The 25,238-nt window shown below is 38.0% G+C and overlaps 1 protein-coding gene across 50 annotated transcripts in view; it reads right to left on the minus strand.

The window, feature by feature from the left end:
* The window catches only part of TTLL5 (tubulin tyrosine ligase like 5), a 296,508-nt gene that overhangs the window by 174,804 nt on the left and 96,466 nt on the right, over positions 1–25,238 (minus strand). For 26 of the 50 annotated variants that reach the window (XR_010122049.1, XM_063644172.1, XM_055288714.2 and 23 more), the window contains 7 exons: positions 24,567–24,605; positions 16,655–16,812; positions 15,057–15,363; positions 9,576–9,696; positions 5,778–5,924; positions 4,568–4,671; positions 1,745–1,872 (listed from right to left, as the gene is read on the minus strand). Coding sequence is in view for 49 of the 50 variants with exons in the window: in XM_063644172.1 (XP_063500242.1) it covers positions 1,745–1,872; positions 4,568–4,671; positions 5,778–5,924; positions 9,576–9,696; positions 15,057–15,363; positions 16,655–16,812; positions 24,567–24,605 (1,004 nt within the window). In the remaining variant the exon portion in view is untranslated. The remainder of the gene's footprint in view (positions 1–1,744; positions 1,873–4,567; positions 4,672–5,777; positions 5,925–9,575; positions 9,697–15,056; positions 15,364–16,654; positions 16,813–24,566; positions 24,606–25,238) is intronic. The other 24 variants (XM_063644155.1, XM_063644157.1, XM_063644171.1 and 21 more) reach the window with 1 other exon arrangement.

Consider the following 25,238-nt stretch of genomic DNA (forward strand, 5'->3'; position numbering starts at 1 on the left):
AATAAAGACATAGGAATTTTCTCCCCTCCATCGCCAATAGCAGTGGTAACACTGTCACACACTTGTTTGTTCATGTTTGAAATGAGTCCAGATACTATATTATCAAATGTCATAATGTTGTTTCCTTGATGGACGCCTTCCTACTGCCCCCCACCCGGCCAGTTAACCTTAATAGGTTTACACAGGTATGGATCTTATGTAAAGGTAGTCCTTAAAACACAAACCCTAGAATTTTGAATGACCTATCAGTATAAAAGATGTTGCCACTACGTGCTGTTAAGGCTTCCACATTACTGCCAGGCGAGAAGTTACTAGATGAATGCCCATCTAGGCCCCTACCTCCCCAAATTAGCACACTTTTCTCTATTCCAACCTTATTACAAGAATTCCTTTGTCTCCCTTAGCCAAAACTCTTATAGGAGCTTTTCAGAGCTTCTGCCAGCTTTCTTCTTCTATTCACTTACCCGACTTTATCTACCAGACAATAAACTTTATATAAAGTTAAAGACTGTGACAGTCCTCGTCATTGTATCCCTAGCAACCATGAAAATGCCTAACACATAATAGGTGCCAAGTAAAAAAAAGTATAGAAGGAATGAATGAACAGGTGAATGAAGTTAGAAAAACTCAAAGAAAAGGGCTGGAATCAGGACTTCCAGTAATACAATAATTCAATCATACCGTGAGTTAAACAGGCTTATGTGGATTGGCCTACGAACCAAATTAGTTTTTAAAACATTAACACTGTTTCTTTGGGAAAATTCATTCCACATTTTAAATGACCAATCTTCCTGGCTATTTCCACATTAGATTATCATAACTTAAGAGCAGGGAAGAAGTCTCCATCTTTGAATCTAGTACTTAGCAGACAAAATCAGTAGGTTGATTACCTATGCCTTAGGCTTCCATCTAGGTTTTAAGTTAATTTTACATTTAAAGCACAGAGCTTTGTTTGTAACAGAACGTCACTGCTATTTTTTTTTATCATGATGACGTGAGCTAGACAGCCACATCCATATTCAATTCCAAAATCCCCAACCATGGAATTCCCCAGCAGTAAGAAGTTTTAGAAACATGTAGGGGCATTCTGGATTATCACAACAGCTGACGGAAGCTAATGGCATGTCAGGCTTGGAACCAAGTATATTAGACTTCCCACCAGGTATGGAACAGCCCCACACAACAAAGAATTCTCCTGCCCAAAATGCCAATGATGTTAAGTTAGAGAAAGTAACAAACTTGACAAGAGTCAGAAATAATCATTAAGAGAGACAGAAGAGTATATCAAGAGCACAAACTTTGAGTCAGGCAGGCTATGTATCAAATTCCTTGTCCCTGCACGATAAAGAATAACCTTGGGCAAGTTACTCAGTCTCTTTTAGCTTATTTTCTCATCTGTAAAGAGGTTCTGTGGTAGTGCCCACTCTATATGGTTTTGGGGTAAAAAATAAGACCATGTCCAGCAGATAGAAAGATAAGTGTTCACTAAATATCAGCTATTATTAGCTTTTCTTGAAAAGCTCTCTGCTGTTAATTAACATGAAAAAAAATCAGACCATGCCCCTCTTCTGCTTTTAGGACAAAAAGTACTGTCCCCCATTCTCCACCCCCTCCCCATGCTGCAAAGTCTCATTACCTTGGGGACTATTAGTGCTTAGCCAACACATTATTCCTCATTCTCCTTTGCATTTCTCATTTCTTCACCTGTTCTTCTTATTTTTCGTTCATTAACCAGCATACTTACCACCTTTTGCCCCTCTATCAGAATAACTGTTGCTGTTCTTAGAACTTTTAGAGTGAGTCCCCAGGAAGACACTAGCAGACTTGTTCTTTTGGGTATAAAAAGTCAACACCTCCTCCAGTTCAGCCTCACTGAAATGAGGAGAAAAAGTATGGTCAGACAGGAAGCTATTCTGGAAAATCTTTCCACCAGATTTTATTATGAAAACAGAGCAAGATGGAAAAGGGAAAAACGAAAAGCACAAGCTGAAAATTCCCTATTAATAGGTGGTTAAAATAAAATATAAATGAAAGCAATCTAAAAAATTTAAAGCATAAGGCTTTATTCATCTCACAGTGAATTTTCTAGATCTACACTGTCTAATATGGTAGCAACTAGTCAGCCATATGTGACTATTTAAATTCAAATTAAATTAAAGATTCTTTTCCGTAAACTAGCCACACTTCAAGTGTTCAGTAGTCACCCACAAAAAGTTCTATTGGACAGCCACGTTCTAGAACAAGCGGCAACCAACTACACACTGTGGGCTAAACCTGACCAGCGACTTGTTTTTATGGCCCTGGCCAAAAATTTTAAAAAATATTTTTAATATACAAAACAACAACAGCAAGAACCACCACCACCCATATGTAGCCCACAGAGTCTGAAATGTTTATTATCTGGCCCTTTACAGTTTGTTCAGCTCACTTCTAGGTAAGTGAAGTATCTTCACTTAAAGAGCCACTTGTCATTTTCATTGCCTATGTCAGAAATAAGGAAATCCACCAATAACCATAGAATTCCCTAACCATCTATATAATGCACAAGACTAAAGCAGAACATCTCTAAATCACTTCAAATTACTGAAATTATATGCTCTTTATGAACAGCCACAAAATAGAAAGTATAAGGGAACAGAGGAGGGGCTAGTGGATTCTTCTAGTGAACATATCACAGATGGACTTTAACATCTGTAGCAGCCTCTCAATGGCCTTTTTCTTTTCTTTTTCTTGAAGCTTGGCTATGTTCTAGAAAAGCGGCTATTAAGTGAAGTATGCCTGTATTATCACAGAGAACCTATATCCCATCTTCAGAAAACACACTCTAACCAGAACCTAGAAACCACCTTTATGAATCTCAGCGTAAACCTCAAAGTCTCCGAAGTAGCCAAATTGCCACAAGATAAGTCTCTCAAGTGACTATCAAAGATCTACAGCTGAGGTTGCAAACCTCTGCCTGTCAGTGTGTTTTATTTGGCCCTTCACAGAATACTGAAAGGCAAAGGTTATGGTTGGTCAAAATACAAGCTGCTTTATGTCTGTCTTATCCTTTGCCCACTTCATAATTTATGTTTTCCTGTCTGACTCCAGCAGGTATTTGAATTTACCAGCCCTGAAAAGTATCCATGTACTCAAACCAAACTTAATAAAAGAACTGACGTTACCACATTATTTCCCAATAATCAACACCTCATCCCCAATCAGAAGTAATTATGTTCCAATGCATTTTATCTCCAAATCTATATAATTAGTTAACAGTATGTTATAATTCATTTTTAGTATCCAGTTAGAATTGCTTGGGAAATAGTGTTCTTTTAAAGGCTGGGTTTTTAAAAATATATATTTTAGAGATTTTGAAGATCCTTAGGATAAACCTGAAAATTATCTTTTAGCTTTAAAAAGTAGAGCTATTTTCTGGACACAATCTGTTTTTTTTTTTTTTTAATCCTTTTCTGTTTTTATAACGTTGATGAGAGAAGCTGTTTCTATACCTGTTTTATCAATCATATTACTTAAGACTCAAAAATGTCAACAAATAACACTATACAATTATAGACTCCTACAAAATGATATATTTGTTTGCTGTAAAGCGCATGATAGTGAGGTCTGTAAAAGGTATTAAACAAAGATTATATTATGCTGGTGATTGATAAGCCCCTACCCCTACCTCATTTAACTTCACAAATAACATAGGGTAGATTTTCTACTGATTTTCTCCCTATTTGCGACTTTGCCAGTTGAAGCCTAAGTAATGGGGTTTACTGTTTTTTTATCCTATTTTATTTTAATGGTTTTGCACATCTCTCTATTTAGAAAAAAATCCTCCAGTGTAAGTTTTACAAGATTTAAAATTAAGTGCCTTTGTTATCTCTTCCTTTGTAAGCCAACATAAATGGACAAAATGGCCTGGCTGACTTTTATCAAGATAGAGAGATGAATATCGAGATTTTCCATTTCTAAAGGCCAACCCTAAGCATGAAGAACTTGTTCTATTTTATATAAATTAGGTGTAACCCTCACAGAGTGGAGAAATTGCAAATTCCTCAGCCTATTCAATGTAGGCAAAATTTGGTCATTTCTACTTCATGAGTAGGTCAGGGACAAATTCAGACCCAGTAAATATGAGATGCCTCTAACTTCAACTTTCCAGAGGGCTCTCTTGTGACTTCAAGAGATGTGTACTCTGAAGGCTGTTGAGAACTACAGCCCTGCTACCCAGCAGTAATGTTTTGATAACTGAAGCCATGAAAATAGCAACATAATTGGCTAAGATATGGAGAGGCCAAGCCCATACAATTTTTTCTTCTTTTGAGAATGATTTCTTTTTTCATCATTTAGAGACAGGGTCTCACTATGTTGCCCAAGCTGGCCTTGAATTCCTGGGCTCAAGCAATCCTCCTGTCTCAGGCTCCCAAGTAACTAGAACTAAAGGGGTGTGCCACTGTGCCCGGCTTTAAAAGTGATTTCATTCACATCCATGTATCAGAAACAAAGGAATGCTGGGTACTCAATGAGCATTATGGAAGATGGAATAAGACAGCTTTTATCAGTCAAGAATGTCTCCTACCTTGCTTGTCTGATGAACTCCTGAAAGTTTTCCATATTCACCCCATCTTCCTCTTCTTCCTCAACTTTCTTCTTTGAATTCTTTTCAGCCATTTGTTCTGTTTCCTACCCAGTGCCCAAACCCCACAGAAAAACAAGATAAAAAAAATCCTAATAAATAATGCACTTCTTCATGTAGTTTCAATAGCCTTGAGTTAATCTGTCCTGATAGTAAAGACATTTAATTCTTGTATGTACTTTTGCCGCCTATAAATGTGATATATTACTTTTGGCCATGATTTTATAAAACATTTTGAAATTCCCAAGTAAAAGTTGCAGAATGAATGTAAATTTTAATCATGTTTTTACTTTCTACTTACACAGCCCATTGATTTAAGAGCTTTTTATAGTAGCTTAGTAATATCTATGATCACCCTTGTAGCTTTAACAATATGACAATAGAGAACAGTATTTTGTTCCAATTAGGAGAGGAAAGACAGATCTTGGAAGGTACTCTCATACCAGCTTCCATACTGAATAAATTCTTCACTTACATAACAAAACTCTCAACAGATCTGGAGTAAATTGTGGCTATGAGTTTGGTGCACTGATATTCTACTAACAATTCCATGCAACTTTAGAAAAGCCATTTAAATTTCTATCAGCTTTTCCTTCTGCAAACTGACCAAACCTCCCAAACCCAAATACCCCAAACAATATTTTTAATGCATTCTGAGATCCCGGGATATAGAATGCTTTGCAAAATATTCTAATTAAATAGTATATTTCTTGGGCTTGACTGTAAAATTCTGTAATGTATAAAATGTTGTAAAGATGAAAGTATAACTTGTTCAAGAAAGAATATGTCATCACATTCAATCCACAGCTCAAATTTGTTCTCAAATGGTCAATTTGCCACTTTCTACAGGCACTAACAACCGTGCAGGCTCACACAGCCTAGGATTCATCTCAGTGCTCAAAAGGAATATGCCTTTTGATAAGAATTAAGAATTAACTATGGCCACTGGGCCTTCAAAAGTAATAAATAGTTTTTCAGACCAGCTGGCTTAAGGTGTGGGGTCCTGCTTCCCCTAACAGTAATACACAAGGGATGGTGATGCCAGAGAACAGAAGAAGAGCATCTCCATCCAGTTGGACAGAGGCTTCTATCTAGTCTGTTTCTGACGGTGTATGGCAATCCAAAGCACAAGACTAACAGATAAAAGACCTACCTTGTTGTATACAATGATAAAGTCACCCAGCTGGTGGGCCAGGATTCTTCTGCGTTCCGGAAGTGCCAATCGTCGGCTGGGTAATACCATCTTCAGTGAATGCCGGAGGTTATTTGATGCTCGCTTGAGGAAACGAACGACCAGCTCCTATAAATTAAAGAGTCATGGGAGAAAGAAAAGGAGGGATGGTGCTAAGCAACAGAAGACAAGCTATAAAGGGATTATATAACAGAGATGTAAGAAGACATATATTACACATTACAACAAACAAGACCCAGAGCAAACAGGTTAGGTATAAGAAGCATATAGAAAGACAAAACAAAGACGAAAGAAACTTACTCCCTCAATAAGGTGGCAATCAGAAAATTTAAATCAAGTATGTATGTAAATAACTATGTAATAAAGTAGTAGTTGTAAAAGTACCATAGTACATACACAAATAGTACTATTTAGGGAAGGTAGCATTCAAAGACAGGTAGTAGAAACTAAAACTGTGGAAGCAGATGAAAGTATCAAAGATGAGAAGACAGAGAATACAGAAATATTCATATTTAGAGATAGAAAAGATGACGAAGTATCAGAAAAAAAAAAAAAAAAAACAAGTTAGAAACACCAGAAACACAGAAAACCAGGAGAAAATAGGCTGGGCATGGTGGCTCACACCTACAATCCTAGCACTTTGGGAAGCTGAGGTGGGCAGATCACTTGAGGTCAGGAGTTTGAGATTAGCCTGGCCAACACGGTAAAACTGCATTTCTACGAAAAATACAAAAATTAGCCTGAGGTGGTGGCACACACCTGTAATCTCTGCTACTTGGAAGGCTGAGGTATGAGAATCACTTGAACCCAGGAGGTGGAGGTTGCACTGAGCCAAGATCATGCCACTGCACTCCCGCCTAGGCGACAAAGCAAGATTCCATTTCAAAAAAGAAAAAAAACAAAGAAAATTAAGAGAAAATAGTGTCATGGAGGCCAACTGAAGAAAGGGTTCCATGTCAAATGCTTCCAAGAGGCTGGAGCTGGAAAGGCCCACTACAAAGACAAGGCCTTGGATCTGACCACTGAGGGATAATTTCAAGAAAACAATTTCAATAAAGAGAGTACAAGACATTAAGAAAATGCATGGGTAATGAAAAATATACGTGAAGAGTAGAAACCAATGACTTTAAAAGTGTTGTGATTAAGGCAAAGAAAGAACTATCACAGTAGTTTGAAAGGTAATAGCTTTTTTTCTTCCCCAAGTATAAGGGAGCTTTTAGAGTTGGGGGTTGTCAAGGAGGCCACAGTGGAAAGTTATTAAGGGAAAGAAAGAATACATCTCACAGAAGATGGGGGCAAAGGATTTTGAAATCTGAACAGATACCAATCAGATTACTGATGAAATCATAAATGCTTCAAAGAGAGATTTTATAAGGCCAAGAGCCTTAAAGATGTTGTCCAAAAACCACAATAAAACTGCCTTCAGATGATAAATTTGGGGACGTTCTGTTGATGTGCCTTCTGTGAGTTATGAGATAAGGAATCTCTAACCTAAGCTGGAACGGAGAAGCCAACTCTACAACTACCTTCCTCAAAAGCAAGACCACTGCTGCAATCAGCAGGGAATGGGGTAGGGCTTGCGCTCTTGTGCTCTCGCTCTCTCTCTCTCTCTATATATATATATATATGTGTGTGTGTGTGTGTGCATATATGTGTGTGTGTGTGTGTGTGTGTGTGTGTGTGTATATATATATATATATTTTTTTTTTTTTTGGAGACGCAATCTTGCTGTGTCACTCAGGCTGAAGTGCCGTGGTGTGATCTCGGCTCACTGTAACCTCCGCCTGCCAGGTTCAAGCAATTCTCCTGCCTCAGCCTCTCAAGTAGCTGGGACTACAGGTGCGTGCTACCACACCCAGCTAATTTTTTTGTATTTTAGTAGAGATGGGGTTTCACCATGTTGGCCAGGCTGGTTTCAAACTCCTGACCTCAACTGATCCACCCGCCTCAGCCTCCCAAAGTGCTGGGATTACAGGCATGAGCCACCGCACCCAGCCTAGATATATTTTCAAGAAAGAATTCACAGAACTGATATTAAGTTTTGCAGTGATGATCCTCAATATTCTTGTAGAAAGCCCCAAAGAAATACTGTGTGAATTCCAAGCCAGCATCTGCAGTGGTTATTCTTTTTTGAACTATTTTTTTTTTCTTCTTGAATTTGATTTTGGTTCATTGTCCTTGGTGCCAATTTACTCCAGCATAAGTGAAACAGCCTCATAACCAGAGGGTTGAATTTCATAGTTCTACTCTGCTGTCTTTACTATAGGGTGGTTTAAGCTTTTATATTAAAACATTTTTTTTTCACAGTGGAGCAGACAAACTGACTCTCAAAAAGGCAGTTTCAATTTTCCACTTGGAAAGAGCAGAGCTAACATTTTCCACTGATGGTTGAAGGATTATTCACAACACACAAGGTTTTATCTCTGGGTTCCATTGGCTACTTTAAATTCATAAGTTGTTTTCTGGGATAACCAACATGTTTTTACAATAAGCCTGGCATAAAGACTTGCCTTTTGTATGTGGAGGACTAAAATTATAGTAAGGTCACCACTGAGTGGAACAAAGAATGCAGCTTTCTCAGACTTAAAGGCCCCTCTCCTTTTGGTGACAAATCCCTGTTATTAAAAAGAATATGGGGCCAGGCGCAGTGGCTCATGCCTGTAATCCCAGCACTTTGGTAGGCCAAGGCGGGTGGATCACCTGAGATCGGGAGCTCGAGACCAGCTTGACCAACATGAAGAAGCCCCGTCACTACTTAAAATACAAAATTAGCCAGGCTTGGTGGTGGGTGCCTGTAATCCCAGCTACTTGGGAGGCTGAGGCAGGAGAATAGCTTGAACCCAGGAAGCGGAGGTTGCAGTGAGCTGAGATCGCACCACTGCACTCCAGCCTGGGTGGCAGAGCGAGACTCCGTCTCAAAAAAAAAAAAAAAAAAAAAAAAAAGAATATGGAAGCGCTGTGGCTTCTTCTATAAGCTCTGACCTTACCAAACAGCTTAAAGCTCCCCATCATTCTGATTCACACACACTAAACTGTCCTAAAATACTGAATCCCAGCAATGTTCAAATGACTGATATACAGTAAAAATGATTATACAAGTTTGATTCCAGCAATCTAAGAATCTTATGAGGTTACAACTAGTAAAGTAAAAAATACCAACTTGGAGGATGGTGCATTCTGACAGGGCCTATGATAAGGTGATGACTTTCAAAGAGCTAATTTGACTCCTCAGGACAGAAAATAAACGCTTTACAACGCATGAAAGCAATGGAGGAGCAAGTAAAGTACAACTGAGTTCAAGTTCTGGTTTCATCACATATAACCTGTGGAACCTTGGCTTCTTGAGGTCTTTGTTTGCTCTTCTGTAAAACAGGGATGATAATGCCTACCTCAGAGTTAATAACGTGAGGCTGCTTGAGAAAAGACTGTAAATTGTTATTTTCTTTTAAAGGGCTTTGCACAGGGCTTCACATCCAATGAGAAATCAATTTCCATTTCAAAATGAAATACACTGATGCCTTCACTACATGGTGTAATGAACATAGCTCCAGGTCAAAGATCTGCTTCACATTGAAGTATAAGAAATAAGTATATATAAATCTTATAAGTATAGATTTATAAGAAACCTAAAAACTTTCTTATGTAATAATTCTTTCACCAGAAAAATACATTGCACTTTACCCTAATAGGAAAAAAAGAAAAAACAGAAAGAAGAAAGAAAAAGGGAAAGTAAAAAGGTTCCAGTAAGAAGAGCCTCACCATCTGTTCATCCTCTTTGGCAGCTGAACTGGCACTGAACGTCTGACCTCCACTGTCTTTCATCAGGCGAATCTGAACATGCTGGAGATAGGCAGAGAATGCTATTCGGGCCTGCACTTTGCTATAGAAATCCAAAACAACATACCGTTATGCGACAGAAGTGTAAACCTACAAAATGTGTACTTGCTTCTCTCAAAGTGGCCTTTGAGGATCCTTCTATTATGATGGCTAAGAAATATGAAACCCATCTTACAGCCTGTGAATAAGCATTCCTTCTAAGCAGTACATGAAGGTTTTTTTTTTTTAATTTCCTATTAAAAGAATCAGAGATGGAGAATCCTATTTACTCATTATTAGCATAAGGAAAAAAAAACACGACTAGAAAATTAGATTTCCTATTCAAACCTTCTTTTTGAATTTTTTTTTTTTTTTTTTTTTTTTGAGACAAGGTCTCATTCCGTCACCCAGGCTGCAGTGTAGTGGTGGAATCTCAGCTCATTGCAACCTCCATCCTGCTGGATTCACATGATTCTTGTGCCTCAGCCATCCAGCTAGCTAGAATTACAGGTGCACACCATCACACCCAGCTAATTTTTGTATTTTTAGTAGAGACGGGGTTTCACCATGTTGGCCAAGCTGGTCTCGAACTCCTGGCCTCAAGTGATCTGTCTGTCTTGGCCTCCCAAAGTGCTGGGATTACATACAGGTCTGAGTCACTGTGCCTGATCCTCTTTGAACTTTTTAACAACTTTCTTGGGGGAACAGACAGGAGAAGTACTGAATCTTCACAAAAACCACTGTATTAATGAGAAAATGTTTTTTACATTTGGAGGTCCTTAAGAACTTACCAGTTAGTGCAAAAGTGTGGATTTTGCAATGGCAATTAATAGTTCTAGTATATAAAAGTGTCCAAAGCAGGAAATAGATAAATCCTATAAAGGGACTCTTAAGACCAAATTTAAGGCCACACTGTTCTCAACTACAAGATGGAATGGCTGGAGCCCAGAGCAAATGAGGGAGGTCCAATAGAGTTTGGCATAGATGAACTGATGGGCCAGGCAGGACAAGCCCAGATGTTCAGCGGGCGAAAGAAACCCTCAAGTCTTGTGAAAAGCACCTCAGCTATTAAAAGAACCCAGCTATTAAAGAACCCAGCTATTTTCTGCCTGCTGGCCTAGGCCGGAAATAAGGAAATCTGATCAAGCTATAGTTTGGAAGACAGAAGTACCAGAGAGACACTGATGATTTTCACCTCAGCTGCTATTAATGGCAGATCTGTTTTCTTTCAGGCGAGATTTTGGTTACTTCAGCTGATTGGCCTTCTGATACTGTAGCCAAAATTGTACCAGTGAAGATTAGGGCCCAACACAAACTTTGTTTACAATCCTCACAAATGCAATCACTGAATGCTTTCTACTGACTGTTTTCACAAGGTTAGGAGGTAGGATTTGGCTAGAGTAAGCTGGAAATCATAAGAGGGCTCCAGTCAAGCTTCCATGTGTGTGTTGGAGAATTGGAGGGCAAAGGAGTCAGGCTGAGGAGTAGATTTGCTTTTGAGAGTTTAATACATAAGAGCTTCAGAACATGAACTATGAATAAGGCTAGATCTTTGTTACTGGCAGGGATGGTTTTAACGGGAGCATAATATGGTTTTGAAATAATACACACTTATATTTTCTCTTTCTTTTTTTGAGACAGAGTTTTGCTCTTGTCACCCAGGCTGGAGTGCAGTGGTGTGATCTTGGTTCACTGCAACCTCTGCCTCCCAGGTTCAAGCGATTCTCCTGCCTCAGCCTCCCAAGTAGCTGAGATTACAGATGCTCACTACTATGCCCAGCTAATTTTTGTATTTTAATAGAGATGGAGTTTCACCATGTTGATCAGGTTGGTCTCAAACTCCTGACCTCAGGTGATCCACCCACTTCAGCCTCCCAAAGTGCTGGGATTACAGGCATGAGCCTCCATGCCTGGCCATAAATATACATTTTCAACTGTTCCTCAAAGACAATAATTATACTCTTGTTTACCCAGAGAGCATATACCACTTTGCCCTGAATCAATCCTATAAGCTTTGTCTCCATAACAAATTATTCTCAAGTCAAAATAAATTTAAAAGATCTTCAGTTTGGGTCAATAAATTCACCTACAATATAATGAGCAAGAAATAGCATGTTTCAGACACCTTCAAATGTAGCAGAATATCCAATTCCACGGATTCATCCCTTTATACTAAAACTTGAAGATCTTTTAAATAAGGGGATTATTGCTCATAAGTTGAGACTTAATCATTGTTTTGTTGTGAATCACTGTTGCAAAGCAAATGAACAAATATTGAGGTTTCCATTTCTATAAACGTTACGGATGTTAATTCTGAGACTGTCTCTAAGGTATTGGATGCATTGTTCAGCTAGTCACTTGGAACAAACTCCCCAAAAGATGAAAGAATGAAAACCAGAATGATTTACACCAAAGAAACCTATTTTAAAAAACAAAAGGTTATGCAGATACTCAGTATATAAGATATGTAACAATGATGCAATCCTTAGAGTTTTAAACCCTGGCCGTGGACTTTCCCCAAACCCCTAAGTAGCCTCTGAGACACTTCACCGAACAATGAGCAGCTTTAGGGAACACAGTCTGAAAACCCCTGATTGACAGTAACGCAGCCTGCAATTTTAACAGTTTACTCATTCAAAGTGAGAGCCACAAGATTCATGAAGAAATAATTTATTTCTACAACAACTAAGCAGAATGTTATTGCTGGAAAGGACCTTAGAATACAGTCCAGTGGTTTTCAAATGCTCTATTTTCAATTCAGTGAAATCTTTTTTCCCTCTAGGAAGAAGTTTGAAAAAACACTTGTCTAACTCCATACCTTGGATTGACAGAAAAGGAAAGTGAGGCCTAGAGAAGCCCTTTGACTTGTCTATGACCACACAGCCAGTTGGTAGCACTAAAACAGCCAGAGCTCAGGTCTTCTGACTGAGTTTAGTGTATTCTCCACTGACAGAACTATTCTTATTCTCCATGACACTGTTCCAAACCTTAACTCTATCCCCTGCTACTCCAATGTCACCCTCCAGCCTTTCAGTATAAGAACTGGCCTCTAATTTAGAAATAAAGACTATCATGCATAAACGGCTAAACTTCCTTGCTCTTAAACTTCTATCAACTTCATCCCATAGCACTTTCCTTCTGACTGATAGGAAGAGATCTTCCCTCCTCTGGCCTCTTCCCACCTTCCTTTAGGACTCTTCTCTACCAATATATCCATTTCTGCATTTCTAATCCTCTTATCCTCAAATCCTTCCCCCTAGTCTATAAACAAGCTCCAGAACCTCTTCTCAAAAGAAAAAAATCCGTTTCTTTTAGCTGGCTGTCTCCCTGATGCATTCTTACCTTCCTTTCATTGCCAAACTCTTAGACAGTTAGTTCACACTTGCTTTCTTATTTTCTCCGCTCACAACTGCTCTTCCACCTACTCAGTTGGCCCTAGGTCACAAATCCAGAAGTCTCTTTTCACTCTTCATCCTAACTAGGGCTGTTTGAGGCTCTACAGACCTGAAATGCTCATTCTGCTGCTTTTACCATACTACTCCTTCCTGATCTTATGTATATTGCTCTAACTGCTACATCTTGATCTTTTTACTGGCTTACCCATTGAACAGTGGTATTCCCCAGGGCTCAATTCTTTTTTTATCCTTGCTGAACCAAATAAATTTGTGAACAATCTTATCCATTCTGAAGACTTTACCTATCAACTATACAATCCTGTTCAACCTCGACCAACAAAGCTGTCCACCTGTCTATTGGACTTTAGCCCAGAACACGTCTTCCTTACTACGTCTTAAATCAAACTCAATTGTTTTTTTATCATGAAACCAACTCCTACGTTCCTTATATTGACCAAAGGCACCACCAAGTTTCCAAATGTGAAAAACTTAGTCTCATCAATTTTACTTTGCAAATTTTACTAAGTCCATCCCATTCTCTCCACTCCTAAAGCCATTACTCTGATCAAGGCCTTCATATTCCTGGCTCTGGACAATTCTAACAGTCCCTAACTCACCCCTCTGCCTTTAGTTTCACTATCCCACAATGCAAGCACGAGTTACTTTCTAAAACAAGATCTCACCATATCATTTATCTGCTTAAAAGTCATATAGAAAATAAAGCTTAGGCTCCTCTTACGGCCCTTCACAATCTAACAACATCTAATTTTTTAGTCTCATTTCTTACCATGCTCTTCTCCCCATGTAATTCCTCTAGTCTGTATTTTGTAAACACACCAAACTCATTACGATGTCTGGGCCTTTGTACTTGCTATTCTGCTGGGAGTATTCTGCCTCCTACTATTCACACGACTGACTCCTCATCATTCAGGACTTACCTCAAAGGTTACCTCTTCATGCCAGATCACTGCAATTAAGTAACTCTGCCCAATTACATTCTAACATTACACCATCTTATTGTCCTGACAGCGTTTCTCACGACCTGAAATGACCTTGTTTCTTTGTTAACTGTCATTCTTCCCCACTAGACTGTAAGCTCCAGGCCTATCTTGGTCCCCACAGTAATGTGATATGGCCTAACACAATTCTTGGCATAGGGCAGGTGCTCAATAAAAACTCACTGAGGGACTTAATGAATGACTGTATTATCACACCTCTATGTCTTTTTTTTTTTTTAAGATGGAGTTTCACTCTTGTTGCCCAGGCTGGAGTGCAATGGCACAATCTTGGCTCACTGCAAACTCCACCTCCCGGGTTCAAGCAATTCTCCTGCCTCATCCTCCTGAGTAGCTGGGATTATAGGCATGTACCACCACACCGAGCTAATTTTGTATTTTTAGTAGAGACAGGGTTTCTCCATGTTGGTCAGGCTGGTCTCGAACTCCTGACCTTAGGTGATCCGACCACTTCGGCCTCCCAAAGTGCTGCAATTATAGGTGTGAGACACTGTGCTTGGCCACCTCTACGTCTTTATTGCCTCTACCTAGCACCCACACTTAACCATCACTTCCCAAAGCTCCTGAAACCCTACTCATCAGTCAAGGCCTGATTCAAATTTTCCCTCCTCCATAATGCCTTTCTAGCCCTCCCAAGCCAGACCAATTACTCTTTTTCTGTGTCCTAAGACCACTTTGTTCATAGTGGGGCCATGGCCTGAGCTCTCTGTCTCTAATACTAAACCATGAGCTACTTGAGCTCCTTGTCTCAGATACCTTATACTCAGTGACTGACACAAATGCCCAACCAATGAGACCCAGGTTTGTATCATAGCTCTACCTTAGACAAGTTACCTAACCTCTCTAAGGCTCAGTTTCCTTAATAATAACAATATCTAATCACAGTCATTATTTCATAGGACTTCTGTAAATATTAAATGAAAAATGACTGTAAAACCACTAAAATAGTACCTGGTACACAGTACAAGTTAGCTGTTATCAGTTTTACTAATATAGTTATAAAAGATACATACCTAAGATTGCCGTTATCTTGAAGAATCTGCATCAGGTTTAATTTAGGCTCCAGCTCCTGAGTCTCAAGTTTGCAGCAGTGTTCACCTTTGTTATTCCATTCACGAACTTTCATGGAATTTTCTTTGGGTGTATTTTCTACCAAAGCTGTCAATGAGGGTGTATATTTGGCTTGATTTTCTCTAAGAAATCCTGCAGACTCCTCCTGGGAAGCTTCCTGTTCTTCATCTTCATTGTCTAATGCGACTTCTTCCTCCTCTTCACTCTCTGTCTCAGTTTTAACATTCATTTCAGCTGGCTGGGTAATCACTAAATGCGAAGAATCACTAATGTTGCTGAAAAAAGGATTAAATGTTCCTCTCTCCCAATACCTTCCTTTTCTCTTTTTAGTAAAAGCCCATTTCTAAACCAAACCACAAACAAGGCACAGAATTAATCGCAACCACATATCACTCTCTAATCTCATATATTCTTTTATTTATTTTTGTTTTTATTTATTAGCATTTTTTGAGACAGGGTCTCACTCTGTTGCCCAGGCTGGAGGGCAGTGGCAGGATCTCAGCTCATTACAGCTCGACGTCCTGGGGTCAAGTAGTCCTCCCACCTCAGCCTTCCAAGTAGCTGGGACTATAGGCACATGTTACCATACCCAGCTAATTTTTGTATTTTTTGTAGAGACAGGATTTTGCCAGATTGCCTGGGCTGTTCTCGAACTCCTGGGCTCAAGCGATCCGCCCACCTTGGCCTCCTAAAGTGCTGGGATTACAGGCATGAGGCACCATGCCTGGCCTAATGTTACATATTCTAAAACTTATTAATAATCTTCATTAAAGTATATATTTTTCATCATACTGTCATCATCACTCTCTCACAACTTAAGGCAAAAAATAAAAACAAAAAGACAAAAAAACCCTTGGCTTAGTAATTTCTATAGTGTGTTAGAGATTTTTTAAAAAGCACCCTTCATGGAGGTATAAAGAACAGGGGAATATCTTTCTATCCTATGTTTATTCATTATCCTTCTCTATCGCCTTGTAAGTTCTATGAGGACAGAGACCATATCTTTTTTATTTACCAGCAAAACCTCAGTGACTAACACACTGCCTGATACAGATGTTCACAGGAGGGAAGGAGAGAAAAAAAGGAAATCAGTATATCAGTCAATTATAAACAGACCTACAACATTGTAGAAGCTGGGAGAGAAAGAAATTCCACTTTGTCTAAAATACTTATGCCATTCAGCAATGTTAAAGAATGAACTGAACTTATGTAATTATAAAAAACCTGAACAGTAATGCTCAGGATTCCATTAAACTCAGGCTAATATTATTTCTAGAGTATCCGGTATTTGTATGATGCTGACATAAGAGCAAAGGCCAAAATATATGTGTTTCAGATAGTCTTCAATACAAATATTATAGAGTGGAAGGTTTAAAAACTTCAGACTTTGTTGAAATTAAGTTTCAGAGAAAAAAACTATACAAAAAAGGTGTATGTGATCAGGAAGATTCTGACTCATGAAATACTGAGTAAGCAGCTGGTTAACTCAGTCTGGCAGGATCCAGATAAGGGAGTTTGGTGAAAGCTCACCAGCAGGTACCTGGGTATTTTGGCCTCATTGCCCTCAATCTGCTACTCCGTCGTCTACGTTTTCGCACCTCCAGAGACAGGAGCTTCCTCTCGTAAAGCGCAGCATGCAGCTTGGCCTTTGAATTCAGACTCTCTATCTTCAATTCCGGCGCTCCATCAGCACTCATTCTAGGGGAAAAGCAACATGGTAGCTACGGCCTTCAGAAAGTTCTCTCCTTCATTCCAAGGCTAAGCTTCCCAGAATTCCGTAATGCTGACATACGGGACATGGTAATTCAAGTGAATTCTCAAAGTTTGACAGATAAAGAGGAACACTAGAATCTACGTTAAAACCTCACTAGTGACCCATTTGAATTTACTAATGTTCTGAAAAAAATATGCGGCAAAAGACAATGTTTAAGACCTTTAAGTGTTCAGTGATACTGATTATTACTTTACTGCAGGGATTATAAAGTGCCACCCAACACCTTATACCTTAAAATACTTTATACTTTAAAAATGACAACATCTTAATTCTTAAGTTGAGTGGTGGCCAATGACGTTTGTTTCATTTCTACCCATTATAACTTACTCAGCATTTTATAAATATTCTTTTGAATGTATATAAAATATAAACAATATAGATTTAGCAGAGGTTCAGATGAGGGGAACAAAGGCTGATGATCTGTGAATATGTGAGGCAGCACCAAGTTGACTGAGACACATAGAAGTGTCTTAGTGAAAAGTCACCAAGCCCTAGGGACTCACCAAGTCTCAAGCATCCCAACATGAGGAAATGCCAAGGCACCCACCCTCCTTTAAGATCCTGATTATACACAGGAGAAGGTGGAGCAAGGTGGCAGGGACTTTACGGGCGTTAAGTACAGGTCAGGAGTTAGTCAGAGGCACAGACAAGGGAAGACAGCAGAGATAGGATAAGGCTAAATACATCAGGTCAAGAATGAGAAATGGGATGTGGAAAGGGGGCTGGCATCAGCTACATTAGGCATTAAAGTAACACAAATCACAAATCAGGGAGTGACTGATATGAGGCCCAGTCTAGACAAGGACTGAGCAAAATACAAGAGAGGCAGCTATAACCAAGTCACCAAAGAGAGGGCTCTGGGTCACCGGGTCAGAAAAGCAGTAACTACATCAGTGACTGAAAGCATGTAGCCAACTCTCTACGCTCAAACGCCACATCTAATTGGCTGGCTCTGAACTCTCTAGAACTCAAAGTGTGTTCCCTTTGAGGTCAAGAAATCATCCTAACTCCTCTGGGAGTTTTCAGTCTCTGAGTATAATAAAAAGGCTGTGTCATTTGGTCTATTTAGGACCTTTCCGACAGGGATTTCTGGGTGGATGGTAAGTCTTTTGGAGGCCTTCTCTCCAGAGTAGGACACAGAGCCAAAAACAGGAAGGTCCTGGCACTGGGAGCAGAAATGGGAAGCAAATCAATGAACTTTAAAAATAGTTCCAATGTATTTTATCAGAGTCCCAAAGAGTACACACACACACACACACACACACACACACACACACAGAGCTATAGAAATAAACTTTTAGCCAATTCAATAATAAAGAAAATAAAACAAATCTGATAGAAAGATAAAATCATTTAAACCATTTATTTAATAATGTCTGGCTAACTTGGTCAATTTTGTATTTTTTTTTAAACTTGGTCAAATTTGATAACTGTATGGACAAACATGGGCACAGCTTAACACCAACATCGTTATCTCATAAACACACAAACTCTCTCTCCAAAGACATGTCTCTTAAAAACTTAATGTGATTGGAGACAATTTAATGTTTGAGGTCATCCTAATTAAATGAGTGGAATTTAATTCAACACCCTAATAAGTTAAAGCCCAGCGTTTACGTTCATGAACCACTGTTCATTATATAAACAAGAGTTTATGTTGTCTACATTATACCGTCTACATTGTCAAGAACTCCATTCTTTAGGAAAAAAAAGATTTCTTTTTATCAACAAAAACTCAAAAAATAAACTTCTGAAAACATGAACGCTAAAAGCTCACAGATAGGGAGAAACTACTACAAATCTCTTTCTCTAAAGATGTTTTAAAATAACAACAAGGAATTAAGAGACCCTGGATAAACAGATAAATCCTAAATAGTACAAGGGGTAGAGGATAGGGAATGCTGGGTAAAATATGAATCTGATAAGCCAGAATAATAGTTCTATGAGGGCAAGGACCATGTTTGTCTTCTATCATTGTATCCTAGATGCTTATGAGACTGTCCAGCACACAGCTGACTTGTCATAAATATTGTTTAATTAACAAACAATTGAATTTCCTAAAAATGAGTTGGATATCTTTTAGCTACGTCTTTTTCATTTACTTTTTCCAACTATTTATTTATTTATTTATTTATTTATTTATTTATTTATTTATTTTGAGACGGAGTCTCGCTCTGTCGCCCAGGCTGGAGTGCAGTGGCGCCATCTCGATTCACTGCAACCTCTGCCTCCTGGGTTCAAGCAATTCTCCTGCCTCAGCCTCCCAGGTAGCTGGGACTACAGGCAGGTGCCACCATACCTGGCTAATTTTTTGTATTTTTAGTAGAGATGGGGTTTCACTGTATTAGCCAGGATGGTCTTGATCTCCTGACCTCGTGATCCACCCGCCTCAGCCTCCCTAAGTGCTGGGACTACAGGTGTGAGCCACCGCGCCCAGGCCCCAACATTTTTTTTTTAAATATTTAAACAAAAGTTTAAAGAACTGTACAGTGAACAACCATATACCTACCTACCACCTAGTTTCTACAATTAACATTTTACTATATTTTGTTTCGTCATGTATACATCCAATCATACATCCCTCTATCCATCCATCAATCTAATTTTTAAAGCAATTCAAAGTTAGAGACATCAGTGCATTTTGCTCATAAACATTTCAACATGCATATCATTACTATCTAGAGTTCAATAATTGTTTTATAGAACTGTGTTGGGTAAGCTAAAAGTTACGTACAGTGACATATGCAAATATTAAATGTCCACTTAATGAGTTCTGACAAATGCCTAGAGCTATATAACCTAAACTCTCAACATTATCATCACCTCAGAAGTTCTCATGCCCCTTCCCACTCCTATCCAGTCAATCCTTCCCAAACGTCCTAAAGGCAATCACTGTTGTGAATTTTTCATCATGTATTGCTTTTGCCTGTTCTAGAATTTCATAAAATGAAACCATACAGTATGAACTGTTTTGTATAAGGCTTCTTTCATTCAGTATGCTTTTGAGATTCACTCTTGTGTGTGTCAGTATTCATCCCATTTTATTTCTGAGCAGTAGGTCACTGTCTGAATAACCCACAGTTATCTGCTGTCTTGCCGGACACTTAGGTTGTTTCCTGTTTTGGAGTATTACGAATAAAGCTACTATGAACGTATTTGTACAAGCCGTTTTGTGATTATGTTTATTTCTTCTGTGTAGATCTCCAAGTGAAATTTGTATATTTCTAACAAACTGCCAGTCTCTTCCTAAAGTGCCTGTACCAGTTTATGCTGTCAACGACAATTTATCACAGTTCTGTTAGTTCCACATCCTTACCGCCATTTAGTATTGTCAGTATAGTATCAGCCATTCTGCTAGATGTTCAGTGGTATAACGTGGTTTTAATTTGTAATTCCCTGATAATTAATGTTGTTAAGCACATTTTCATAAGCATATTGACTACTCATATATCTTCCTTTTGAAGTGTCTGTTCAAATATTTTACCCTTTTGTAATTGGGTTGATGGTCTTTTTATTATTGAGTTGTAGGAGTTCTTGATAGTTCCTAGATATCAATCCTTTGACAGATATGTTTGATGCATATTTCCACTCAGTCAGTGGCTTGCCAAATCATTTTCCTAAGAGTATCTTATAATGAAGTTTTTAATCTTGAGAAAATATAACATTATTTGTTTTTTATTGCTTTCTGTGTGATGTCTAAAAATACTGCCAAGCCCAAAGTCACAAAGATATTATGTTTTCTTCAATAAGTTTTATAGTAATAGTTTTTATATCTATGAATCAACTCTAATTTCTATGGGAAACAGCGGTTGGGGTTCATTTTAAAAAATACGATATTCAGTTGTTCCATCCTCATTTTTAAAAACTAATTTCCTTTCACCATTGGATTACTTTGACCATATAAATATGGGTCTATTTCTGCGCTTCCTATTCTGTTTCAGTGTGATCAGTTGGCCAATATCTTGAATACTGCAGAATTACAGTATTTAGGTCAAGTACGTTAAGTCTTTTTCAAGATTATTTTGGATATTCTGAGTCCTTTGTATTTGAATATAAATTTTTAAATGTTGGTCTGTTTCTTTTAAAAAGTCCACCAGAATAATGATTGAGACTGCACTGGATCTTTATATCAATTTGAGGAAAATGGCTATTTTAACTATATTAATTCTTCTAATCAACAAATATGGCATATCTCTCCATTTATTTAGGTCTTCTTTAATTTCTTTCAGTAATATTTAATAGTTTTTACTGTATAGCTATTGAACATGTTTTGTTAAATTTATTCCTAAGTATTTCATATTTTCAAATGCTGTTGTAAATATAATTTAAAATTTCATTTTCCAATTATTTACTACTAGTACATTAAGATACAATCGATTTTAGTATGTCGATCTTGTATTCTAAGACCTTGCTAAGTTCACTTCTGTGTTCTTGTAGTTATAGATGCCTTAGGATTTTCTACTAACCTGATCACGTCATCCAAAAATAGACATTTTACTTCCTCCTTTCCAATCTGTGTGCATTTCTTTTTTCTCTGCCTTGCTTTACTATACTAATGTACAACATGAATAAAAGTGGTATGAGTGGACATCTTGCCCTGTTACAAATCATACGGAAAAAGCCGTCAATATTTTACTGAATATGATGATAGCAATAGGTTTTTCATATAAGGCCTTTATCAAATTAAAGAAGTTTCCTTCTATTTCTGATCTGCTGAGCTTTTCTCATAAATATGTGTTGAATTTCATCAGTTGCTTTTTTGGGGTATCTAATGAAATGATAATCTAGTTTTTCCTCTGTAATTAATACGGTGAATTTCAATGACTAATTTTCAAATGTTAAGCCAACCTTGCAATACTGGGGAAAATCTCAGTCATATGTATTATCCATTTTATACTGGCAGATTAGATTTGCTAATATTAAGAAATTTTGTGTCTATGTTCAGGAAGGATATTAGCCTGTAATTTTCTCTTCTTCTATTTTAATGTCTTTGTCAGGTTTTGGAATCATAGTTATGCTGGCATCATAAAATGAACTGGGAAGTATCCCTTCCTATATTCTTAAAAGAATCTATATAAGATTGGTGTTATTATTCCTCAAATGCTTGACAGAATTCAATAGTGAAACCAGTGAGCCTGGAGTTTTCTCTATAAGAAAGTTTTTCATGACAATTTCAATTTTCTCAACAGATACAGGGCTTTTCAAAATTTCTACTTCACTTTTTAATGATGGCCATTCTAACTGGTGTGAGATGGTATCTCGTTGTGGTTTTGATTTGCATTTCTCTGATGGCCAGTGATGATGAACATTTTTTCATGTGTTTTTTGGCTGCATAAATGTCTTCTTTTGAGAAGTGTCTGTTCTTGTCCTTCACCCACTTTTTGATGGGGCTGTTTGTTTTTTTCTTGTAAATTTGTTTGAGTTCATTGTAGATTCTGGATATTAGCCCTTTGTCAGATGAGTAGGTTGCAAAAATTTTCTCCCATTCTGTAGGTTGCCTGTTCACTCTGATGGAAACAACAGGTGCTGGAGAGGATGTGGAGAAATAGGAACACTTTTACACTGTTGGTGGGACTGTAAACTAGTTCAACCATTGTGGAAGTCAGTGTGGCGATTCCTCAGGGATCTAGAACTAGAAATACCATTTGACCCAGCCATCCCATTACTGGGTATATGCCCAAAAGACTATAAATCACGCTGCTATAAAGACACATGCACACGTATGTTTACTGCAGCACTATTCACAATAGCAAAGACTTGGAACCAACCCAAATGTCCAACAACAATAGACTGGATTAAGAAAATGTGGCACATACACACCATGGAATACTATGCAGCCATAAAAAATGATGAGTTCATGTCCTTTGTAGGGACATGGATGAAACTGGAAAACATCATTCTCAGTAAACTATCGCAAGGACAAAAAACCAAACACCACATGTTCTCACTCATAGGTGGGAATTGAACAATGAGAACTCATGGACACAGGAAGGGGAACATCACATTCCGAGGACTGTTGTGGGGTGGGGGGAGAGGGGAGGGGAGGGACAGCATTAGGAGATATACCTAATGCTAAATGATGAGTTAATGGGTGCAGCAAACCAACATGGCACATGGATACATATGTAACAAACCTGCACATTGTGCACATGTACCCTAAAACCTAAAGTATAATAATAAAATAAAAAAGAAAAGAAAAAAAAAATTTCTACTTCAGCTGGTATCAGTTTGGGTGTTGCCCCCAACTTTCCCGCCACCACAAAGAATTGTCATTTCATCTAAGTTGTCAAAGTAGTGGAATAAAGTTGCTAATAATATTGCCTTAATATCCTTTTTCCGCACCTTAGCATCTACTTTATGTCTGTTGAATCTATAGTGAAATCCTCTCTTTTCTATCTGATGATATTGGTAATTAGTGTCCTTTCTCTTTATTCTAGATCAGTCTACCTAAGGGTTTATCAATTATGCTACCTTATCAATGAACACACTTTGGATTTTGTTAATGTTCTTTATTGTTTGTTTTTTATTTGATTTCTGCCTTTCCTTTCTTCAACTTGCTTTGGAGTTACTCTACTTTTTTCAGTTCCTTAAAACAAACATTAGAACAGTGATCTCAGTCCTCAGTTTTCTAAGGTAAGCATTTAAACTTATAATTTCCCCCAAAGCACTACTTTAGCTGTAGCGTACATATCTTGACATATTTTTAGTATCATTCAGTTCAAAGTATTTTCTAATTTTCCTCATGATTTCTTCTTTGACCCATGGATTATTTAGAAATGTTTAATTCCCAAATATGTGAAGATTTTCTATTGTTATTGACATTCAATTCTATTGTGGCCAAAGAACATACTCTGTATCATTTTAATCCTTTTAAATACATTAGGACTTGTTTCATGCTCCAGCATATGGTCTATCATATGCCAGCTTGCATCTGCTTACACCTCTACAGAGCCCAAAATCCCTATTGATGGCAATATAAAATGAGTGCCAAAAAATGAAGAACAGAACTCAGTGCTCTTCATATATTCTTAATGTTTAAGTTTTTTTCTTTTTTCTCAATTTCCAAGTTAACAGCAGTATGTTATAGGAAGCATATTTCTTGACTCAAAACTGGAGAAAACTTATACACCAAGTGCGACTTTCTATTTGGAAACAAGCTACAAACTTGATTTATCTCAGTTTTCCCTTAACTAAATGGCAATCATAATCTATTCCTTCTTTAAAGAAAAATTAGATTTATGCTTTAAAGGACTCTCTGCCTAAATGAAAGTCCACAGGTGTTTTGTATGCTTTCAGTTCTGTGGCAAACTAGAAACAGGTTCTCTTCTGTACCATGAGGCACAGAGCTGTGTGCCTCAGGTATGTCAAGGCCAAAACACAAACTCTTACTTGAATCTAACATGACAGTAGTTTCAAAATCTCATTAATACTCTCTCTCACACAGCTAAACGAGAATACCATCTTCAGTTAGAATGGTATACCTGTAGTTACAGTGAAGTAAATCTCACTTAGCTTGTAAAAAGTGGCCACAAAACACTTTTTCGATAGAAAAAATTTTTATGTTACTATTCAAGCTGAATCAAACTAAAAATGGTTATATAAGGTATTATGCTTAGTCTGTGCACGGTCACACATTATGCACATGGAAGGAATTTCTCAACTTTTAAAAGTCAATTACCGTGTTCTTCCTGTCAATAAGCTTCTTCTTGGGTTTCCCCTACAGAAGCAGAAAGGACAACCAGGTTAGAGAATGCTATTCAGATAGTCTCTCTTGGGTTCACACACACACATGCACTCCAGAAATTTTTAATACAGAAATTCAACATGAAACTAGGCCAAGGAGGGCATCTTTGCGGAAAAGCAGACAGATAAATTGAGAACATTCTCATAAGAGTAGAGTGCTATGAGCTGGAGGGACATCAATAAAAAACAAAAGAGAGAGGACAAATTATAGAGAAAAATTATAATAATTATTCGTACTTGTTTATCTATTTACAAAGCAAACTGCTTATTCATCATAACAACCATGTGAAGAAGGCTATTAGCCCATTTACAGAAAGAAGCAGGATAAAATAATTTTTTGACCTGCCATGGCCAGAGCTTAAAGGGCTTACATCTGAGCCCCTGGCTTAGGTCTCAAACTGCAGTGCTCTTTCTACTTTCATTGAACTGTTTTAGGAAAAGAAACCAAGCTCAATTCTCATGGGGTTCAAAAGGGATGCTCATCAGAAATATATTTTCCACAATTAAAAAAAAAAAATCTCTATTAAAAGGCCAGGCACATTGGCTCACACCTGTAATCCTAGCACTTTGGGAGGCCGAAGCAGGGGGATTGCCTGAGCTCAGGAGG

Source organism: Symphalangus syndactylus, chromosome 8, assembly GCF_028878055.3.
Source record: "Symphalangus syndactylus isolate Jambi chromosome 8, NHGRI_mSymSyn1-v2.1_pri, whole genome shotgun sequence".
Classification (NCBI taxonomy): domain Eukaryota; kingdom Metazoa; phylum Chordata; class Mammalia; order Primates; family Hylobatidae; genus Symphalangus; species Symphalangus syndactylus.